This window comes from Ostrinia nubilalis, chromosome 7 (assembly GCF_963855985.1).
Source record: "Ostrinia nubilalis chromosome 7, ilOstNubi1.1, whole genome shotgun sequence".
NCBI lineage: Eukaryota > Metazoa > Arthropoda > Insecta > Lepidoptera > Crambidae > Ostrinia > Ostrinia nubilalis.
The window spans coordinates 13,853,150-13,877,789 of NC_087094.1; the positions used below are offsets into that span (position 1 = coordinate 13,853,150).

A 24,640-nucleotide genomic window follows, 5' to 3' on the forward strand; every position below is an offset into this window, starting at 1 on the left:
TAGTTCAAAAGTGTGGGTCAAATGTCACATTGTATTTTAAAATTGTGGTAGAGGCAGACCAAAGTATTTCCACTGAAATTACATCGTACAATGGATGACAAAGCTTTGAAACTGCTAACTTTGGAGTAGTGTACAGACAACGGTACATCGAGTACACTGAGGCGAATTACGTCATTGTAATAGATGCTATTTTGCTACAAAAATGGCCTGATTTGCTGACGACTGTACAACAAACACACCATTAGGGATACTCACCAGAGGTTCTCAACATTGAAATTTTGTAGGATTTACTTTATGTGCAGATATCAGCTATATACGCTTGATAAGTCAGAAAATATTTGTGCTTATTTAATTTTATAACCGAACAAATGAAAGTGTCGCCATTATTATTAACGCAATAATTATTATGACGTTCATTTAAGAAATTGTTCAGTGAATTAATTACTACCTACCTATTTCACATTATGCACAATGACAGTCTATACCTTCATTTTCACAGGCACATTGAACTTTAACAATAATTCATTTGACTGATCCAGGCTTTGACATTTCATTCATTCCCAGCTTGAGAACCAGTGTCAGGTTTTCTATTTGCCTCCTGTAGTGCTCCGTTAATGAACCAATGCTGTTATTACCCGTCGCCTTTGATATTAGTTTTAATTAGCTACGGTAAACATAATACGGATAGATTAATATGAAAAAAAAAACCTTTCATCCTTATACTAAAGGGTGATTTCCTATTTTTCGCAAAAAGTACTGTAAGGCTGGATTGCACAAACGTCAAAAATCTGTCAAGCTCCATACAATAAACACCGGTTATCGTTATAGTTACGGTCAAAGTTAGGTGGTGTAACTCAGCCTAAGGGTTTCAAAGAAACTTAAACATGCTAGTATTATAAAAATAAGTCGTCCGCTACTTCTGACTGTCTATTCGCGATAAGCATACTACTGAACAGGTTTTCATGCGGTTTTTCTAGTAGAAAAACATAAGATAACACAAGATGAAAGTCAAATAGTATAATTAAAGTAATAGTTTAAGATTTACCTTTAAATTAATTTCTGAAAAAGTCACAAAGCTTAAAATTTTGTTCAGTGGTTTCAACAAAATAAACCCATAATAAATCTTCAAAATGTACGTTTCAGAACGACAATCGCAGAAAGTTTTGATTGAATTCGAGTAATAAATTTAATACTGAAATTACATTTAGGTGCGAGTTGTTTGTGAGGAATTAATTTAGCGACGGACAAACATTGACAAGTTTAAAGCCTGCAGAAAACTATAATAATATAGTTTAGTCAATGCTAGTAAATGTTCTGAGAAATTGCAGACAGTTTGATAATTTGTTTTGAGCAATTAATATTTCAATGTATTATTGTACAGTCGTCAGCATAAGACACTAATATTTGTTCTAGCAAAAGCACACCTATTTAAGTTCGGCCAAACCAACGCATGCATCCTAATGATTTCTACTAATCGCCATCGAACACGCAGGCTGCAGGCGTTGGTTTGGCCGAACCTTTACGTACAACTACATAAAATTTAATGTCATATAGTATCTTATTTGATGTACAAAGTGTTTTCCTTTACATAATTTTCAATAGATGTTATCTTTTCAATAAAGACAGAACTTTAGGTCGAAGCTATTAGGTAAATGCTTTTATGTAGATAGGACATAAATGGTTAAACTTTTTAATTGGAGATTTCATTGTGATAATGCACGCTATTTCTTATTACTGTAGCTTTACGATGATTATAAGTAAACGTCCTTAATCACTAGCGAGTGCGTAAAAATGTAATGACGATTTTAGTTATTGAAAGTAACTGCTAAGGGCACTGTAAAAACTGTCATACATTTAGACCGGGTTGCACCATCTTATTTTAACTTTGACAAATTAACGTCAAAATCTGTCAAATTTCAGACAAAAAGCACCGGTTATCGTCATAGTTACGGTCAAAGTTAGGTGGTGCAACTCAGCCTTAGTGTTATTTTTTACCCAGACGCTAGCGAGTAAAATTAATTTTAACTCATGTTAAAAGCATACTGGTTTTGACGGTAGCTACCGACTGGATTACTAGAAAAATTGTTAAATAGGTATGTTTCAGAGATCTGAGATTCGATGGAGTGTAAATTGTACTATAATTATTTGTATTCAAAAAATATATTCTTTGTCACAGATAAACATGCAAGTGTCCTGGGTGAGGCACCGGGACATTCACCTGCTGACGGTGGGCCGGTACACCTACACGAGCGACCAGCGCTTCAGAGCGATACACCTGCCTCACTCGGAGGACTGGACTTTACAGGTAAGCGAAGACACTAGTACTTCTAATGCTTCAACCACACTAACGCGTGCAGATCGCCATCGCCGGCACCATAGCTGGGCACCGTTAATCAAATAGTTAACTTCGTTAATCGTTAAACCGTTAATAAAAAAATTAACTTCGTTAAACGTTAATACGTTACATTTCGCAAGATTTAACGCAAGTTAACGTTAATCGTTAATCCGTTAACACATGATAATAAAACGAAAAAAATAATTGTATGCAAGTTTCAAATAATTTCGAAAGCTTGTATCGCGCATGGAATTTATTCCTCTTTTATGTTTGCGCTACAAGCTTCCTTGCATAAGTACAAATATTTTTTTCGTTTTACTACAACTGCATTTCAGAATGCTTGTTTTTAACCCGGCGCCAATGACGTGAAAATAATTGCAAAGGCGATGACCCCGGGTCATATTGACCCATACTTCATCGATCATTTTTCAGAAAATTGAACAAGTAATCTTAATTTTAATTACTGTCTATGTTTATAGGGTTCTTTACTGAGCTAATAAAACAAAAATAATACTAATACATAATATAAATCATTTTTTTATTAATTTTTAAACAAAACATGAAAAAATCATGTATAAAAACACAATGATTCTATATTTTTTGTTTTTGGTAAAGATTTTTAGTATTTATAGGAATCAACAATGTTTAATAGTGAAAAAGAGATAAAATCAACTTCTCATATGCAGATACAATGAGATCAGTCTTCTACTTCATCATTCAGAGCCATGGAACTGCTGCAACTGGTGCAGTATGTAATCAAATGGTTTGGGCATGTATATGTGGCATGACGCCCTTGCCGTCTTCGTACTAATGCAAGATCGAGATTATCCGAAGACTGAGTCCACATTACTTGCGTATTTTTCATATTCGTTGCCATTTCTAAGTTCTGGATATTACAGCCTGAAATTCTTCACTCTCAGAATCCGACTCTTCTAGCAGCGCTTCATTCTAGCTGGGTCATTTAACAAAGTCATTTTGACTAAAACTTAAAAAAGAACAACATAAGCTAGCACTAAACACAAAATAAGCGAATAAAAGTAAGCCACAAAATCACCGCGCCACCGATGACGCCGGGTCATAATGATCCGTTTTAATTTGAAGCCTGTGTATCTCGCTACGCAAGCGGAGTCACACTGAGTTAACAAACGAAATGGACTTAGGGAGGTCGTATCTCCAGCTATACGAACGCTCGAACCATAAAATGGACGCAAAAAGAAATTATGAACGTTTGAAAATGCTTCGGGTCAATATGACCCAGCGTCATTGACGCCGGGTTAAAAAAGTTTTTTAATTATTATAATTTTATTTTACACTTGTTAGTAGTATCTCAATCTCAGAGCCTTGGTTCAATGACAATACAATTTAACACCAAAGTGCTCGAAAAGACAAATCCAGCAAACCCAAACTCGATAAGTTTCCACCGTTTCGTTTAGGAATTCCTATGGCCACCTCCTGACTCCATCATCAGGACCCTGGACATCATCTAGTACTAAAGTTCTCGAAAAGACATCAAATGAACACAAATTCGATGCGATGCCGCCATTTCATTTAGGAGTTCCTATGGCCACCTCAAACAGTGGCGGCGTAGCATATATGGGTTGGCACCCGGGGCGGTAGTACACCCTCCCCCCCCCGGTCATAAGTTCAGTCCAGGGCACCCCAGAATGATCTGGTGTGCCCCCCCCCCTGATGCTTGGCACCCGGGGCGGATCGCCCCCACCGCCCCCCCCTTACGCCGCTAGTGCCTCATGACTCCATCATCAGACCAGTTCAATGGTACCATAACATTGCATTGTCATCGTACTTACATAAATATACCAAAGGACAGTGCCAATCCATGTATGGAAGTTGGACCAAGTGCTGCCCAGAATGAAACCATAGTGCATTTTGTTCCTCAGGCCAATACTAATTTGTAAACCGGAGCGCACTGAAATCTATCCCTGGAGTTAAGAGAAAAAAAGAGTTTTGTTTTGAATTATTTACATACAAAATATCATCGATGTATACGTACTACGCATAAGATATTACGCGATTATGGCATTAAATAACACTTGCTATGTTGAACTTAACCATACTGCATCCGAATAACTACTGCATAAGAATGTCTAAATCGCACTAAAGTAACGTGTACGGATGCAGTATCGTTAAGTTCAACATAGCAAGTGTTATTTAATGCCATAATCGCGTAATATCTTATGCGTAGTACGTATACATCGATGATATTTTGTATGTAAATAATTCAAAACAAAACTCTTTTTTTCTCTTAACTCCAGGGATAGATTTCAGTGCGCTTCGGTTTACACATCAGTATAGGCCAGAGGAACAAAATGCACTATAGGTTGATTCTGGGCAACACTTGGTCCAGACCCTGGCACTATCCTTTCAGCTCAATCGGTTGAGAAAAACTGGTCTTAAATTCAGTTGCAAGAGTTGTCCCACCCACACATACTAACAAGTGTCGTTAGTGATCGGGTGGAAGCCCGAACGTAGGTACTTGTCAGAACGCGTTTTTCTAGCGTTTTTCTGCATGCCTGCTGTATCTTTTTGGTAAATAGTATAGGTACTGGATTAACGATTAACGGACTTAGGATAATTTAACGGAAGTTAACGAGTCCGTTAACATTTTTTAAAGTTAACTTAAAAGTTAATCCGTTAATAGAAATGTTAACTTCGTTAATTAACGATTAACGGATTAACGAGTTAATGCCCAGCTATGGCCGGCACGATGATCACGCCAATGACAGGTCGCGAGGACTGTCATGGGTCGCGCGATCTGTTATTGGACTATGATCGCGCCGGCGATGGCGATCTGCACGCTTTGGTGTGGTTGAAGCTTTACGGGACTATTCCTACCTCACCACTGCAACTCCTGTGTAGCCAGGATCTACAGCTTGACCGCCAATTGAAACCCAACCAGTGAAGGTCAAGTTTGTCCCGAGGAAGTGTAAACTGTCATTGGACCCGCAACGAAATTAATCAGAAGAACATAGAAGGAGTTTAAAGTTATGGTTCGACTTCCCTCCAGTGCAAAGCGGATGACAGGTGACAAAACAAGGGTCTTAGGTTTAGGATGTCTATCTTACGGGCTTTTTCTTATATTGTAGGTTTAATTATGAACCTTCTGACGTTGTTTAAATAGGCCTTTATCACTCGCTTCATAAGTATGTAAGAAAAGCTACACACCATTTATAAAACATTGTTGTTTACGATACGATTAACAGAAGGAATGTCTGTCGCACAACACGTACATTCTAGCAATCTATTTTACACGTGACGACTATTTTTACAGGATTTTAATTTCAAATAGCAATCAAGTTTGCACTTTATTTTATTGTATGACCGTGACAGTGATGATTTTATCGCAAGTACTTTAGGTCTAATCTGTTCATAATGATTGATGTTGCAAGAATCAAAAAGAGAGAGCTAACAAGCTTATAAAAGGAGCAAATACTCATAACAAACTAATATAAACTTTAAAAGCTTTTAGCTAGTAGGTACCTAGCGCTTTAATTACATTTGACGTTATTATTGAAAGTTCGAACGTACGAGTAGAATACTAAACTAACGTTGAGTACTAAACGCTGTCTGGAACATTTATATAGCTTGAAATGATTCATGAAATTAATGAAAGCATTCAAATATATTTAATTAGGCATATCACAGTGTTCGTATACTGGAAAATATCTGAGTAGATTTAGTTATAGTCTCTCTGGAAATTAGAACTATAAAAGCGCGTAGAATAAGGCCTCATATAACTAAGTACATTTCACAATAAAAATAGTACGCAAGAAATACTACAAGTAGTACTCCAACCCCTTTTAACTCAACATTTCACGGTCATGATTCAACGCAGCTACCTACTTCCTGACGCTGTTTTCTGATCCGTCTCTCTCAAAGTGATACTGGTGCGACAGACACAGACAGAAGAAACTCTCTTTTGGTGTTTAAAAAATACCTGCGAAAGTTTACCTTGACAACTGACAACATAAGTAAAATTTTATTAAAAAAAATAAAACCGACTCCAAAAAACCTACACTAAAAAGTAGAAAAATAATTACTAATTACCTACTTATTGATTAGGACGAATTAATATTTATGTAGGTATACCATGATTGATACTTCTGGAGTCGGTGCCAAGATTATGAAACATGTAAAGTTTGCCTGCACCGACTCCAAAAGTATAAATCATGGTATACCTACATAAATATTAATTCGTCCTAATCAATAAGTAGGTAATTAGTAATTATTTTTCTACTTTTTAGTGTAGGTTTTTTGGAGTCGGTTTTATTTTTTTTAATAAAATTTTACTTATTTCTTGCTTTTTAGTTAACTAATTATTACCTTGATGTTACCACTGAAGATAGGCAGTACATTGAGACCATATTCTTCATGTCTAGTGTAAAATAATATTCCCTACAAAATACAGGTTACCATATAGGAAACCTAAAAAGACCTTAAACCGTCAGCCCACCTTAAAAACATGAAAGAATACAACTGTTGGTCTATTTGTACTTATAATATTTAAAGAATTATCCTCCGACTCCTAAGCATTAAGGAGTTGTACCTACCATGACCAGTTCATCATGATGAGATGATGAATATCTGATGTAAACACTTGAATAACTTTAGAAACTATACTTATCTATAAAATTAAAAGAATTATCCTCCAACTCCTAAGCATTAAGGAGTTTTACCTTCTATCATCAGCTCATCAATATGAGATGATGATTTCCAGGAGCAAATACTTGAATAACTTAAGAAAAAGTTTGAAAAACGATATACGTGCCTATAAAATTTGAGGGTTGTCCTCGATTTCTCTAGGATCCCATCATCAGATCCTGACTTGGTGACAATGGGACCACCTCAGAAGTATACCCTATCGAGCAAAAAAAGAATTTTGAAAATCGGTCCACAATTGACGGAGTAATCGGTGAACATACATAGAAAAAAAAAATACATACAGTCGAACATATAACCTCCTCCTTTTTTGAAGTCGGTTAAAAAAGGGTTGATTGTACTGCTGAAATGCAACAACTTTTCCCAAGGGGTAAAGTTCCAAAATTTAAAAAAAAAATGTATTTCCAAACAAATTGTCATCGGCAATCAGTCATTTCATAGGGTAATTGCGCCGGTTTTCCGTCCAGCTCCTGTTTTCGTCCATTTGACCGACTTGCCACAAACAAATACGGAAAATTAGAATACAAACCTAACTTTCCGTGCAAGTTTGGACTTGTTACAATCTATAATATCTAAGTAACAGTTCTGCCTGCATGAAAATGTAATTTGACAAGTAATAACTCCAAAAAAATCTACGGAAGTTGCTGCTGCACACAGGTGAATGGAAAACGTTGTCAAGTTAGAAAAAAAACGTGCCGGTAGGGAACTTTCATAGTATGTTTAATTACTGTTTTAGCTACTTTACGTAATGTTTTTGGCATGTATGTCTAATTATTAGCATAATAAACACTATTTTAAGGGTTTATTAAAGTTTTTGTATAGAAATCTTAGATAATTTAGTGGACTAATACTAGCACAACAATTTTGCAAGATTTTGGTTTTCGTCCACGTGGACGGAAACCCTGACACCTAGTTAATATTTTTAATAATCATTTTACTTCAATGGACCTACAAAATACAATGTTTTTCTTCCAATATGATCTTTATTGCTATTACATTAAACATTTTAGTTTACGTCCACTTTTTAACAGTGATAAACCCATAAAAACCGTTAAAAAGATGTGGACGAAAACAAAAAACAGCTTTAAACGTTGTTGTGTTTTCGTCCATGACGTCATGAGCAAGCACTGGGGTGGACGAAATCCAAAATTAGCTATTCCTGTAGATTAGTTTTCGTCCATTTGTCCTTCGACCTATTGCAATATTTTTCCAAATTTAGGTAAGAAACTTATTTAAATCTTTTTGATATCATTTGAAAGCTAACAAAATTACCTTTCAAAGGATATACCACAATCCATAGTTACTGTATTGTAGAATTGGTTTTAAGTTAATAATTCAACTGCACCCTTTTTTCTACACAGTGGTCGAAAACTAGCGTACACTAGGACGAAAACTGATTTTTTTGGACGAAAACTAGTGAAATCGCCTCTTTTGCATAAAATATTTTTTATAAAAAAACCCGTGGTATTTACTTATTGTCATATAATATTAACGTAAAGTAGACTATATAAGGACTAAAATGACATATGATACATATGAGTAAGGGTATTTTAAGATATTCATTTCGCATCACAAAGTTGGCAACTCCGCTAATTGGACGAAAACTAGCGCACTTACCCTATGGGAACTTTTTTTTTTTAGAATTTGATATTGGTCCTGTGGGAAAAGTAGTTGTATTTGAAAAGTCGAATCAACCCTTTTTGTTTGATCAACTACAAAAATAACACAATGTATTAAGGAAGAAGTATCACTGCATCCATTTTCTTTAGGTACCTTTAAACAATGATGTTATCTCGAAGGTCGTAGCAAATAATTCAGTCCTATCTCAGTGCTCCGATGGACTAATTGTTCAAATGAATGTCAATGACATGCGAAATCTGTTATTGTACTCGAAATCACTCGACGAATATTGTCACAAGGTTGGCTGGAGGTCTAATGTAAATTAGTGGTTCAGTCAGATGTTATTGTTTTATTTCAACGTTTGGTATTCGTTTAGTTTTAATTTGAATTTAATTATAGATATAATTTATAAAAAAAAACTTTGTCATAGCTCTGCATTTTTCACCATCTAAATATTCAAACTCTTCTTTATGGACAATATGGTGTCTATGACATATAGGTTATTTAGTGTCCCTAGTAATTTCTGTGCAATCATCAGACTAATAAAAAAGGAGACTAACAAGGGCAATTTGCATTCTAATGCGTAGGTAAATACACGTATCAAACATTCTGTAATATTAAAAAGAGGATTTATCTAATAAATCACAAGCCTCGTCTGCCAGTCTGTTTAAAGAATCAACCCATTACCGAAAAATGTTAGAGCAATTCATAATACCCTTGAACTGTGAATTACGTCGAATAGTAGGTACCTAGAGAGTGCTTCAGAATTTGATAAACATATTTTTTCTCGCGTCAGCCAGACTGGAAAATTGCCCTTCGCATTAAGCTTTAATCTTGTCGAGTACGTACCGGCTCTTCGATGAGTACCTTTGTTTCAATCGTGACACCTACACAAGTAGCCAAAAAGTTCGCAACAAATCTTTGTTACAATTGGAATAAGGTCGTGTCTTTTTGGCCAGCGGGCACATCTCGGACACTCACGACAATCATCATCATCATCATCATTTCAGCCATAGGCCTCCCCCATTGCTTTCCATGTTGATCGATTGATAGCAGCCTGCGTCCAGCGCTTTCCTGCTACCTTTATGATGTCGTCGATCAACCTTGTGGGTGGATGTCCCTTGCTGCGTTTTCCGGTACGCGGCCTCCATTCCAAAACCTTGCTGCCCCATCGGCCATCAGTTCTGCGTACTATGTGCCCTGCCCATTGCCACTACAGCTTGCTAACCCGTCGGGCTATGTCAGCGGCTTTAGTTCGTTTACGGATCTCCTCATTTCTGATTCGATCTCGTAATGTCTGACTCTCGACAATGTGTATGTGCAAACAAACGTGTTCTAACAATGATATTATATAAAAACAAAAGCAGATATGTTATAAGCGCTCGCGCTGTGAATACTCAAATACGTCCCAATTGGGACGTCTTGTGTTTAGTCTTCGTGTGGCCTGCGTCGTGCGCAATCGCGTGCGTACCACACCGTAAGTTCCTGTTCTTACCAAAATAAATAAAAAATGCCATCGTGTGTGTTTCGAAAGTGTACCAATTATGACTCTAAAGTAAACAAAATACAAGGGATCTCTTACCACATGTGATTATGCAAAATTATTTAGTATTTATATTTTCAATTATTTATGCAAACAATCAAGACGCCATGCGCCATGTTCAAGTTAAGAAAGAGAAAGCGATCTTGTTTTGACGTTAGAGCGATAAGGATGCGTGCGCTGCGGACATAGATTAGTTAGTGCAGAATCGTTAAAACTATAGCTATCTCTTTCATTTGCGTGCTATTTCGTATCTTTTGTTTCACTTATCAGTTACATTTGTCAATGTGTGCAATTTGGAATAGCTCGGCACGGATTCAAATCGTAATTTCTATGAACGTAACATATCTATAGTTCTTTAATATCATTGTGTTCTAAGCACACAGTCGTAGGCTCGTGCAGGTGAACGCGTACCATGCTTGTATGAGCGAGATATGACATGCTAGGCTTAGCGTTGCACGGTTTAGGCGCATGTCAAAAGCTCAAAATGTCAAATACATAAAAATCTTATTGATTTATGATATTTCTATCCTGTTTAACCTTTGCTAATCACGTCTAAAGGGAACGCGGCGGAATATCACACGACATACGTACATTGTATCTTAACGTAAGATAAATTTAGATCACATACCACTCGGTAACTTTGAGGTAGGTATCTGACAGCGGGTGATGGCGTATTCAGTGGGAGGCAGGAGTGTCCGATGTCCATTCTGTAGTAGCAGAGTAAATACAAATGAGTAGGTCATCTTCATAGAAACGCACCGAGCGTGGTTTGTATGTGAGCGCGCCAATACGTAAGCGGCGCACACGCACACACTGACAAAATTCGGCAACACCCCGCTAATCCACGCTAAATTTTGTCAGTGAAGATGACCTACTCATTTGTATTTACTCTGGTAGTAGTCTCATTATTATACTATTACTATGGTTTGGGTGTCCCGAACCATTTGACGCTGATTGTGCCGGATTTTCATTGAGTGCTTTTGTTTCAGATAAAATATCCTCAGCACAGGGACTCGGGGATCTACGAGTGTCAGATCTCCACGACCCCTCATATGAGCCACTTTATACATTTGAATGTTGTTGGTAAGTATACTTTTATTTATATATTGACTAGCTTCTTAGTGAGCACCTACGTTCTAAAAGGAACCTCAATGAAAAATTTGAGACTAGCTAGGCACTTGTAGTTTCTGAGATATCGTGATGAGTGAGTCAGTCAATCAGTGACCTTTCGCTTTTATAAATATATATAATTCTTATTTAAAACCCTAAACTAATTCACGCCACAAAAAATCCAGATGAAATTTTCAACTTCAAAAATTTTAAAACCTCTCTCCATACAAATTTCAACCCAGCGCTTACAGTATGAATGAAGTGGGTAGACAAACAAAACATCACAATCCACTTTCAGACCAGTTCGAGCCGGTTTATTTTGGTACTTGACGTTTAAATTTTCATTAAACGTTTAATATCACTTTCAGATTCCGTCGTACTGAATGAGTTGGGACGCTTTTTAAGTGTTTGGTTGTTCTAAAAATACAGTTCTCAATTACTTAAACTCCGTAAATGTTAGCTTAGTAGACGAATTACAAAACATTCTACAATATAAATTAACAAATTTCTCTGTCTCCTAAACCGATAAATACCTACTAGCAACTCGTAAGTTTTGACATACGAATATACTCTGTTTCCATTAAGTATGAGAAAATTAAGAATTATTTATTCATACTCTACTGAATTGTTTTATTGATCTCAATTTTACGTCACTTTAAGGGTACCCTTACCCTGTCTGTTGTTAGTTTGCTTGTTTTTATCAAGAAGATCAATAAATTAGTATTGCAGGCAATTGAATAAGCTTTTTCTTCAGTTACTCCTCAATCACGGGTTTGGTCACACTGATTCGGCTCTATGATAATTACAAAGAGTCGAGGTTAAACATCTATACTTACGAGCAAAAGTATAGAATCAGGCCGTTGTGTTTGGTTCCGAGCCATCTTAAGAACTGAATGATTATGTATGTATTTATAGTATCAATTTAAAGTGTAAAACATTACCTTTAAAATGGTACCATTTTTAATGATCTTCTATTAGTCATTTAGTTCTTACGATCGCTCGGAACAAGTATGGTGATTCCATACTTTTGCTCGCGAGTGTATAATAGTTTACTAATGTAGCTGGCTATAGACAATGTCATGTACAGACGACGGCATTATGAAAGCACTAAGCACCTTAACTAGTCAAAATAAGTGCTATTTTGCGACATAATGTGCTGATGACTGTATGTACTTTAGTAAACACAGAGTTCAACGTATCATCTAGAGTTTATACAAGCCGCAGTACTTCTCCAAAGTCTAAATGTTACGTTTTTGTTTCCACCGCGCTCATAACCCGCGTGCGTGCTTCTAATGCCGCACTTAATGAGTCGACTTGCTCAAACATGACGAACGCAAACATTGCGAGTTAACGAACTTAACGCGAACTAGGGTTGAGACCGCCGCGGAATTTTAATGCGGACGAATTTGTGTCGTAACACGTTCGATTTGGGACAACTTTTGGGTTGACAGGACAGACAATGCTGATATTGAATGTGTATATGAATAAAGGCAAAAAGACAATGATGAGATTTGATAGACTGCTATTGAATGTGGCTTTGTTCATTACTTGTGAATGGCAGGTTAGCTTTAAGTTAAATAAAAATACAACTGTTTAAAAAAAAATATAAACTTGCGGAGCAGATGTGTATCCAAAAGATTCTAGTCTTAATACTCGTATAAACTAAATAATGTTGTGATTGTCTGTAACAGGCATTTTTTCTGAACTTATTTAATAGAAACAAAATACGTATTTTGGTCACGTTCCAAATAAAAAAGCTTAGGCAGAACTAATAATACTCCATTGAATCGATGTAGGCATATTTTTATGGAAATATTGGAATTGAATCATACAAAACTTCAATGTCACCCTTAAAACGAAAGTGGCTGTCTGTCTATCCCACTCTTTTACTGAGAGCCAAAGCGCACGATGCGATGCGTTGGCGGTGCGATGCAGGAGCGGTGTCGCTGCGTCGTCTTAAGGTTCAGTCAAACCAACGCGTGCAGCCTTCGTAAGTGATCCTGCGTAAGCGATGGCGATGGCGATGGAGTTCCTATTAATTTCAAGCTGCACGCGTTGGTTTTACCGAACATCTACAAATAAATATCTGTGGCGGGCACACGAGCAATGCGGCGCCACGTCGCGCAATACGTCCAAATATTTGCGGTGCGGTGCTCCAAATCGTGTGCTTTGCCTTTTAGGTATTTAATCAGGGGGCATAGTGTGAGTTAACATCAAAGGCATTCGATATCGACTGCGTACAAAGGTGACATTAAATTGTATGACGGATTATACAGCGCCCCTAGCGGAAACTTTCAAGAATTAAAATCTTCATATATTTTTAAGTGTGAAAACTCGCACTACGCCCGCAGATATCTTACGGTCATAGTTTAAAACCTATCATACCACAAAATAAATTTAAATTTTAAGAGAACTTAATCTTTTCAGAAACTAATTTAATTTATTTGTTGCAGAACCGACAACAGAAATTATTGGTGGACCGGATCTCTACATAGACCGGGGCAGCACCATCAACTTGACATGTGTGGTTCTGTACTCGCCAGAACCACCAGCGTATATTTTTTGGAATCACAATGATGCGGTAAGAAAACAGACTGATCTTCATCATTATTATCATTTCAGCCATAGGACGTCTGAACATACGCCTGCGTCCAGCGCCTTCCTGATACCGTTATGGTGTCGTCGGTCCACCTTGTGGCTGGACGTCTCACGCGTCCCAAGAAAATTGATCTTATTAGGATGAACTGAGGCCCCATTAATTACTATTGGCTTTTGATGATTTTTCCACTGGAAAGGGTGACAGGCTACCTTTAAGGCCGGAAGAAACCGCAGGAAGTAGCTAGTTTTGACTGTAGTGATTTGAAATATTCCACTTGGGTGTAAATTGAATATAAATTACAAATGTAATCGTACGTAAAACAAAATGAATAACAGTGAAACTCGTTACTGTAACAAGAACTTTAAATGAAATTCAAACCAACTAATTACAATTCGATGAGAAAGTTGTGGCCGAAACTGTAATTAATGAAACACCTGAATAAGTTATCGGTGTAATTATTGAATATTCTGCCTTTAATTAAACAACTCGAAGTAATTATGTCATCAAATTCACATTAAACTTTGTTCAACTTAAAATAATTTACCTAAGCAATTTTAGGCTAGTATTACGTAATGAAAACAAAAACTTACTATTAATTTGTCAATAATTAATAGTAAATCTTTTTTGAGTTTTTGATAAAATACAGTACGAATACCAGAGTGAAAATAAATAACAAATCATTGTTACTGAACAGCAATATCAATAACACACATGAATTCATCTGGTTGATCAATCATTTGTTACAAAATATCACTGTAATGTTGACTTTTTGTTTTAAGTATGAAGTGTTTCCATGTGGCAGCAAAATAAACGTGTTTCTATTCTATTATATTCTATCATGGGTACTATCCCTACGTTTAGAGTTTTTGTAAAGATATTATCACTTACAAGAAATGCCGAACTAAATAAAGTGTAATCAGTAGTTGTGTTAGTTAATTCTAGAGTAACTGAGTCTAATCCTTTCCCCCCAGATAATAAGCTACGATTCCCCCCGAGGGGGAGTGTCGGTGGTGACAGAGAAGGGGGAGACGACCACCTCGTTCCTGCTCATCCAGCAGGCTAGGCCTTCGGACTCGGGGACGTACCAGTGCAACCCCAGCAACGCCCAGTCCAAGAGCGTGGTGGTTCATGTTTTAAATGGTGAGTATCTACTGTCTAATTTACAGGGTAGTGTGAGTTTATGTCAAACGCATTCGATATTGACTGCGTTAAAAAAATATATAAAGATTTTCACACACACACACACACGCACAACGTAAATTAAAAGAAGTGGTGATTTTTTCCATTGTTATGATAAAAAGTTTTACTTACTTTACGTTATTTTGTTAAGAAAGAGTGACTCCTTCTAGCATAGGTACCATTGCACTTACAAGAAAGAGTCCACCTTAAATTATTTTCATTATTGTCATTCATTCATCATCAATCATTTTACATTAAGTTCTTGAAAGTTTCCGCTAGGAGCGCTGTACAATCCATCATACATTTAATATTACTTTTTTACGCAGTCGATATCGAATGCGTTTGACGTAAACTCACACTATGCCTCCAGAGCTGTTTTTGGAGGCAGCCAAAGTTAATCATTTGTTTTGTTTTTCTTGTTTTTGTTTTGTTTTAAATAAGAGGGTAAGATTGAGCTGACATGTTTCATGTAGGCTCTTAAATTATTAATCTTTTAAAGAAATTGAGAAAACATTATATGCGTCAAGTATAGTTACATAAAATTGAGGTACAAAAAGTATACAATATTGGGAAAATTAAGAAGGAAGTAGATACAAAAAATTATATTGAGGATAATAATAACTCATAAAAAACCTCTGTGAAAAAAGAAGATAAAAAAATAACGAAATTAATTAATTTGTTGACACCACCATCAAGGCACAACATTTCCGGGAATCACTTCATTTCGCCGTGAAAATTATTTTTTGGAAAGGACAATGACCAAAAGTGGTCCAAATGTCCACCACTAATGAGACATACGAGGGGCGGCTGAAAAGTTTTGAGCCTAGGGTATTAAAAATGCCGATAGAAAAGTATAAAAAATATATTTTTCTATTTAATCTCCCTCTACTGCAACGCACTTCTTACATTTGTGTAAAAGAGCTTTTAACCCACTGAAAAAAAATTCGCAATCTTTGCCTCCGAAATGAGCCTTTAACGCCGCCTTCATTTCTTTGTCACTCAAAAATCTTCGTTCCTGGAGGTCATTTTTCCAATTTGAGAATTAGAAAAAAAAGATAAGGATCCGGACTAAACTGTGTGGTAGGCGATTAATTTCTTGAAATCCAGTTTTACCCGGGGCAAGCCGTGCAACATGCGCGGTGTTCACGGGCGAATTGTCTGGCAATAACAGATTTCTTTTCGCCAGTTTGCCTCTTATTATTTCGACAACCACTTGACGCACTCTTATCAACAGTACAGCAAAATAATCCCCGTTTATTGTAGTTTTTTTTAAGTAGGTAGTCAATGAATAAAATTCCACCACAATCCCAAAAATAGTGGCTATGAGCTTGGGTGTCGATCGCTCCGCTTTGAATTTCCGCGGCGGCGTTTTCCCTTTTCAATTCATTGCATTGACTCTTGTTTTGACTCTGAATCGTACTGCCGGATCTATTATTTATGAATAGTGACAATGAGAGAAAAAAAATTGCTAGGATTATGGCCAAAGATGTTCTAAAACTCCTGCGAAGTTGTGACTCTATGCTGGTTGTCGAGTGGCGTGAGCATTTTTGACTCCCATCGCGCACACCCCTTTTTCATGTGCAAATGAGTATGAAAAATATCGCCGATACGTTCCTTGCTAATGCCTATGGCTTCAGCTATCTGTCACAGCTTAATTCGCGGATCTCTAGAGTAAGATTAAAGAACTTTTCATTATTTTATTCGTTAATGGCGAAATCTGGCCGCCCTGACTTGCGGTCATCTTTTAGCGACTCCCTGCCATGCTTGAATTATAGGATCCAATCTTTCATGGTGGCAAATGAAGGCCCAGACTCCCCAAAAACTGTCGACATCTCTACAAATATTACCGTCAGCGTTTTGTTCTTCTTTGTGAGGCATTTTATGACAACTGTGTACTTCAATTTCGTACATTGCGCGGATGACTGAGACATGATGATGTTTACGGATTAATTACTAAAAACGTGATGACGCTAATGAAATGAAACTTTGTACATATACTAAGCAGGTTATTGGCAAATTAATTAAATTTAGTGCGAGTCAATAATAACACTTGAAGATACTTAGGCTCAGAACTTTTCAGCCGCCCCTCGTATATTGGCTTATAGTCCATTAAATAGAGATTAACTTTCATTATGGGACGAAAAAAATAAGCTGTCAGTAAAAAGTTATGGTATAACTACTGGTCCGATTTGAAAAATTCTTTTTGTTATGGATAGCCCATTTATCAGGGATAGTTTTAGGATAAATAACATCACCAATAGGGGCGGAGTAGTAAAGACAAATGTTGTAAAAATGGGAAATATTATTCAAACTATTTTCACGCGTACAAAGTCGTAGGCACAGCTAGTATAATATTTAATAAAATTCATATAATATAACCCCTCGCCACATGCGACATGACATAACATGCGTAGATTAGTTCAAAATGTGCAATGGATAGGATGATATCAAGAACATTGTTCGGAAGAAAAGATAAAAAAATTAAAATAAAAAAAACTTTTTTAAAAACAAGCTTTATCCTGAAATGCAGTTGTACTAAAACGAAATAAATAATTGTATGCTTGGTTCAAATAATTTCGAAAGCTTGTATCGCGCATGGAGTTTATTCCTTTTTTTTTCTGTTTGCGCTACAAGCTTTCGAAATTATTTGAACCAAGCATACAATTATTTATTTCGTTTTAGTACAACTGCATTTCAGGATAAAGCTTGTTTTTAAAAAAGTTTTTTTTATTTTAATTTTATTTTACACTTTTTAGTTGTATCTCAATCTCTGGGTCATTATTTAGCACCAAAGTACTCGAGAAGTCGAATCCAAAGAACCCAAACTCGATAAGATTCCGCCGTTTCGTTTAGGAGTTCCTATGGCCACCTCCTGACTCCATCATCAGGACCCTGGACATCATCTAGCACCCATTATTTTTTCATTGTACGTCAATGACATCCCCAAATATCCGAATACGGATTTAGCCCTCTTTGCGGACGACACCGCACTCTACGAGTCCGGACGTAATCGGAATTACGTAATCTTGGCGCTCCAACGCGCAGTCACACAATTAGGCGAATGGTTCAGGAAGTGGCGTATCGAGGTAAATCCCGAAAAAAGTGCAGCAGAGGGCTTTGTCTGCGAAACGTCCTCCGGTTCGCACTCGTCCTAATGTCCCCACCCATCTCACCTTATTTGAACAAACTATTCCTTGGAAGAGTGAGGCCAAGTACTTAGGTGTCACCCTCGACCAGAGATTATCGTTCGCTCCGCACCTCAGACGCGTCTTGAGCCGTGCGAACCACTACATCCACCGACTCTACCACCTAGTTGGAAGGAAAAGTAAATTGTCACTTAGAAATAAGTTGACAATTTACAAAACCTGCATCCGTCCAGTGTTGACTTACGCCAGTCCGGTGTTTGCTCACACTTCCTGCACAGTCCTTAAGAAATTCCAGACCCTCCAAAACAAATTCTTACGCCGAGCCGCGGATGCCCCGTGGTTCGTGCGTAACACGAATCTCCATAGAGATTTCGAGATCCCATCGATTGATCACTTTATGAAAGAAGCCTCTCGCCGCTACTTTGATAAAGCGATCAACCACAAGAACCCTCTTATCGTTAGCGCCGCCACGTACACACCCCAGAAAGATGTCGCTGCCCAATACCGACAACCTAGGTATGTCCTAGACGACCCGGACGATCCTATTACCGAATTTCTGAACACAGACATCACTGCCTTAAGCACGCCAACTACTCCACAACACAGTAGCTCGTTACGCTGGCGAGTACGAGATCCTGCATTTCATTTCCTGCAGTTCTCCCCAATACGTCCCTCGGACACGGCCTGAGCCGAGGTCGGAGCCTACCGTGGCGCCCTCAGGCCGCGTCCGTAGTCCCCTCGATCGGGCCCACTAGAGTGAGCCCGCCGTAGGCTGGACTTTGGTTCAACACCGCGGTGGGCAACCCTCTAGTTGGGTTCGCCACTGATCGGGCGCCTTATGCGCTCGATACGGCCCGATCGCGAACAGCCCACACTCGGTCTTGTTAGCACGTGCACCGACGATCGCCAAACGGATAGAGTACCTTCTGTACTCGCCACTCTGCCTGGTGAAGCTGGAAAAGCTCTTCAAGAAATGAGCGCGCGTCCCTTCAAAAAATATCATCTAGCACTGAACTGCTTGAAAAGACAAATCCAACGAACCCAAACTCGATGAGTTTCTGCCTTTTCGTTTAGGATTTCCTATGGCCACCTCCCAAATCCATCATCAGGACCCTGGAGACCATCTAGCACTAAACTGCTTGAAAAGACAAATCCAACGAACCCAAACTCGATGAGTTTCTGCCTTTTCGTTTAGGATTTCCTATGGCCACCTCCCAAATCCATCATCAGGACCCTGGAGACCATCTAGCACTAAACTGCTCGAACAGACAAATCCAACGAACCCAAACTCGATGAGTTTCTGCCGTTTCGAATAGGAGTTCCTATGGCCACCTCCTTAATCCATCATAAGGACCCTGGAGATCATTTAGCACTAAACTGCTCGAAAAGACAAATCCAACGAACCCAACCTCGATGCGATTCCGCCGTTTCGTTTAGGAGTTCCTATAGCCACCTTCTGACTCCATCATCAGGACCCTGGACATCATCTAGCACTAAACTACTCGAAAAGAAAAATCCAACGAACCCAAACTCGATGAGTTTCTGCCATTTCGTTTAGGAGTTCCTATGACTACCTCCCTAATCCATCATTAGGACCCTGGACATCATCTAGCACTAAACTGCTCGAAAAGACAAATCCAACGAACCCAAACTCGATGCGATTCCGCCGTTTCGTTTAGGAGTTCCTATGGCCACCTCCTGACTCCATCATCAGACCAGCTCAATGGTACCATAACATTGCATTGTCATCGTACTTACATAAGTATACCAAATTTCAGCTCAATCGGTTGAGGAGAAGTGGTCTTAAATTCAGTTGCAAGATTTGTCCCACACATACTAACAAGTGAAGTCAATATAAAGCTTGTAAAAACAGACTTTTCATTCAGTCATAACTACTGACAGCATAATTTTTGATTGCGGTTTGGTTATATTTAATCAGTATTTAGTAGACTATTTTACTACATAGGTCTCGTTAGTGGTGGACATTTGGACCACACTCCATACATTTTTGGTCATTGTCCTTTATAAATAGTTAACGAAGTCGGTAAATAAAAGCGCCTTTAAGAATCGTACCGTAAAATCAAAATCTCATTAAAATTATGAATTCGATTAAAAAGGGATTCAAGAAAAGCAGTAATAATGCGAAAAAATATAAACATGTTTCGGTCTGCAATTATTCCGTCTTCATTAAAAGCAAGATTAAAACGACGTCACAGAATTATTTTTTCGAGAAAACCAAAATAAATTTAAGCAATCTCGTGCAATTTCAGTTGGAAGCCAAGAAGATTAAAATAAAACATTGTCAGATACCTTTTTCCTGGCAATCAGGATGAGTCTGAATATAATACCAGAGTAATAAAAAATATTTTCTTAAATTTCTTTTTTTTATTTGGGATTTTTAAAGATAGTTAAGAGCTAAAGCACACGATGCTTTGCGGCCCCTCACCGCAAAGATTTCGCCGTATCGTGCGACGCGAAGTCGCACCGCAGATATTTCTATGTAAGACGACGCAGCGACACCGCTTCTGCGTCGCATCGCCACCACAATGCATCGTGTGCTTTGACTTTAGTCTTAAAACAAAAAAAAATCCTCTCCTTTTTTATTGAAGATTTTTAACGGTAATTAACGGGAAGAATAAATTTAAAGCCTTAAAGACGTTCACAATATCCGAGCAAATCTGCAATTTCTAAATCACTTGACGGCGTTATTCGTTAAAGGCTTCCCAATCTGGTTGATAAACGACCTCCGTGAGATAGCGGAAGGAAAATATATTTTTAAAAATCTCAGGGAATAAAAATTCAGGATAAAGGCCATTATCATTAAAACAACGATAGCAATAAATCACGGAAATGAAACGTTCACTGTAAATGGTCGCGTTAATATTTTTTATTAGCCACGGCAATATAATTAGCTGCGAATGTCGCAAAGGGATCGTTAAATACGTTGATGACGCATTTGTTTTCCCTATTTTTTAAACATAATTGCGATAGTCAACTATTTTTCTTTCTCGCTGTTTCTCAAGTTTATAGGTAATATGAATTCACGACATTATAAAAGGGAAAAAGTTTTACCTTTTTTTGTTTTATTATTTGTTTCTTGTTTTTCCTTGATGTTATACAAGCTTCCTTATTGTGTAACTCAAAATCGCAATCGCTTTTAGTTACATAAGTCACTAAATGCCTAAAAAGGGACGATTGTCAAAATCTAGATTTCTGCGAATTGCCTAAAAGCTATAATATTGTATTTTGAGTTAAACAATTAAACCCCTGCTTCTCTTTTGATATGACATGACAAAATCTTTCAAAATTTTCAACTCTATCACTTTGGATGTAAGAGTTTGTAGTGATATTGTCGAGAGCAGTTTTAATTTTTTGCCAAAGAAGCAAACTCGATTTTTCCTTTGTCAGGTGAATACCCCGCCGCCATGCAGAGGGGGGGACAAGCGTTCGCGCCAACGTCGCCCGCGCACTGCCTGGTTCTGGTCGCCTGCCTGTTCCTCACGCTATCTTGACAAATACCAACCTTAAGATAAACACTGTAAATACCAGATTTTATTAACAGCTATTCACAATGACGCTTGTACCACACACACTTCTTCACGACACCTTTCCAACACAAACGTCATTGTAAACAGCTAAAGATGCTCGCTATTTTATAGTATGGGTTGTGTTATGTAAAATATAAATTTAAATAAATCCCTGAGCAAGTAGACTACATGCTTGTTTCGTATAGAATTTGTATATAGTGTACTATAAAAACTATGTGTGTTTATTGTGTTGTTTCATTGATAATCTAGATTGTCACTTACGTTCTCTAGCTCCAAATTTCAAAGTCCTTTGAAAGATCCCAAAATTTTGTAGTAAATGAAAGATTGGAAATTTCAAACCGAAATATAATTTTCAAATAAAATTGTGGTTAGATCTTGAAATTCTTTTGCGTGAATATGAAAGATCAGTACCTACTCATAATGTTATGGTAAAAATGTATTAGAAGTCGAAATTGAAAAAGTATTTAAACATTTTGAGAGAAAATAATAAAGATAGTGACACAGGAATGTATAAACAGCTGACAATATTACGATAAAACACAAGTTTAGAAAAAGGACTGTACATAATAACTAAAATAACGATATACGAACATTCTGTCTAGCTTTACTATATCTGTTTAAAGATAAGTGTAAATTGTAAGTAAGCATATAGTTTTAAACTTGTGAACTAAAATAATGTTGTAAATATTATGCATAAAGGACTTGGTTACACAGGTTTTTAGAGAAGCGAAATATAATGGATGGTTTTATATCGTAATGCTAAGTAATTTATTTAAAAATACTGCGAAAACATTAGAGTATTTTTATCTAAAAATTACAAGAATGTATCGTAAGCATATTAACCTGTTAATGAGGTCCTTCCTGTAATTAAATCTTATATACAAAATAGATAAAAATTATATTAATAAGTATTAAATTAGAAATGAGAAATATAAATTTTACAGGTTAGTTAGAAAAGAATTCTGATTTGTAATTACATACAGTTGTTTGTATTTAAACGTTCTTCCCATGTTGCATGATCTATCCAGTTTAAGATTTCTACGATACTATTAATAAAGTTTTGTTTTATTTTGACCCTTTTAAGTTATTTTTATTGCCAAATTATTTTTATAAAGAAAGTCTTACTTTGTCAAAAATGTAAAGTTGTTCCCCGTCCCCTTATATTTAACCTAAAATTGCATTTAAAATGATTGAGATGAAAGTGCTTTCTAGACAGATGCTGTCAAAAAACGAAGATATTAATTTGTTTTGTATTTTAATGTAGATGTATATAAATCGTGCTGTCCATAAACATTCCTCAAAATCAAAACGTTCGATGTAAAAAAACTATGGAATGATGAAACTATTTCACTAACATGTTTCTCTATTAAGATATTAAAGACAGATCTTAATTAATATAACCAGTTATTATTATGTCAAAAGTTTATTATTGTATACAAGTAACAATAGTATTAAAACTTGTTGTATGTATTACGATACCAGGAAAAGCGGGGCGCCGCACGATATAAATTACATGTGTAATAAACATTATAAAGAAACAATAAAGTTTTAAAAAAATAATTGCGTTTCTTTCAAAGATAAATGAATTACAAAACAAAACAGATGTATTACATTAAATATTGCCGGTGTGGGAGTTGGGAATTTTAGATTCATATTCGAAACTTTTTGTTTACATACAAAAATAATACGGGAAATGTTTCGGGGAGTGTGAAAAATGAGGGTAGGAGTTTCGACCCTGGTTGCGCCTTATGAATATCTAATCGGACTGAAAAGAGACGAAAGATGTCTTCCTTAATTTCTGTCGACTTATTTATGTGCTACATCGGCCATGTTTTGAAAAGGAAGCAGAATTGAATCCACGATGGTCTGAGATGCTTTGCTTAGTCGACGATATTACAGTTAAAATTTGTATTTTTCCTTGAAATTTTGCTGATGAAAGCCCGAAAAAAGCTAAATCACGATGTTTACTCAACGAGAACGGGCAGGCTTATTTATTTTGTTTGATGCTTGAATATGATTTTTATGCACGAGTGTTTAGAGATACAGTTCGAATGAATGGTTTATGAGTTCACATTAACGACTGAGATGAGGTCTTTGCACTTTGGGGCTTTTTAGGGTTCCGTAGTCCTGACAAGGAACCCTCATAGTTTCGATATGTCTGTCTGTCTGTCCGAGGTTTTGCTTGGAAACTGTTGACACTAGGGATCTGTAATTTTTGGAGGTATGTATAATTGTATATTCACGCCGACAAAACGGTAAGATAAAATTTTGAAAAAAATATTTTTGGATATCATAACATAACCAGGTAGTAGGTAGGTTTTAGTAGAACATCCATTTCTACCACAGTAAATCTCTAATAGCTCAAATCAGCACAATAAACTTTAATTACGTGACTACAGCAATAGAATGAAAGCGAATCATATAATGTACTCGCTATGAGAAATCTCGTGTTTGTTACTTTAAAAACATTGTTTGAATCTAATTTAATGTGAATTGAAATGAATGAATTTTAAATATTTTATTATTATTATAATTATAATAATTATAAATTAGATTAAAATGCTTATTAAGTCGCCTTAGTATCTCAAGGCTACAAAAACCACAAATATTCAGTTGTTCTCTACATAACAACGTTTATTTAGTAGGTCACGTCCTAATACGAATGGTAACCGAGCCTAACAAACGCGTTAATGTCCAAAGTTTACGTAAGACCGGCCTTACTTAAACTTGTATATTTTATCATTATCGGATCTAATATTTTCGGCACGCACGTATAACGTGAGTACCTAAATTACCCCCCAGCACACGATGTGGGGGGGCGCGAAGCGCGTCCATCAAGAATTAGGGTTGACGAACTAACGTCAGCAGGGTCTGATGTATTTA

General features: G+C 36.8%; 1 protein-coding gene across 4 annotated transcripts in view; it reads left to right on the forward strand.

Annotated features, from left to right (window-relative positions):
* LOC135073385 (uncharacterized) overlaps positions 1-23,317 on the forward strand; it is a 421,709-nt gene extending 398,392 nt beyond the window's left edge. For 2 of the 4 annotated variants that reach the window (XM_063967544.1, XM_063967541.1), the window contains 5 exons: positions 2,177-2,305; positions 11,165-11,258; positions 13,739-13,866; positions 14,856-15,024; positions 21,591-23,317. In XM_063967544.1, coding sequence (XP_063823614.1) covers positions 2,177-2,305; positions 11,165-11,258; positions 13,739-13,866; positions 14,856-15,024; positions 21,591-21,721 — 651 coding nt within the window. In that variant the 3' untranslated portion in view covers positions 21,722-23,317. The remainder of the gene's footprint in view (positions 1-2,176; positions 2,306-11,164; positions 11,259-13,738; positions 13,867-14,855; positions 15,025-21,590) is intronic. The other 2 variants (XM_063967542.1, XM_063967545.1) reach the window with 2 other exon arrangements.
* The last annotated feature ends 1,323 nt before the right edge of the window (positions 23,318-24,640 follow it).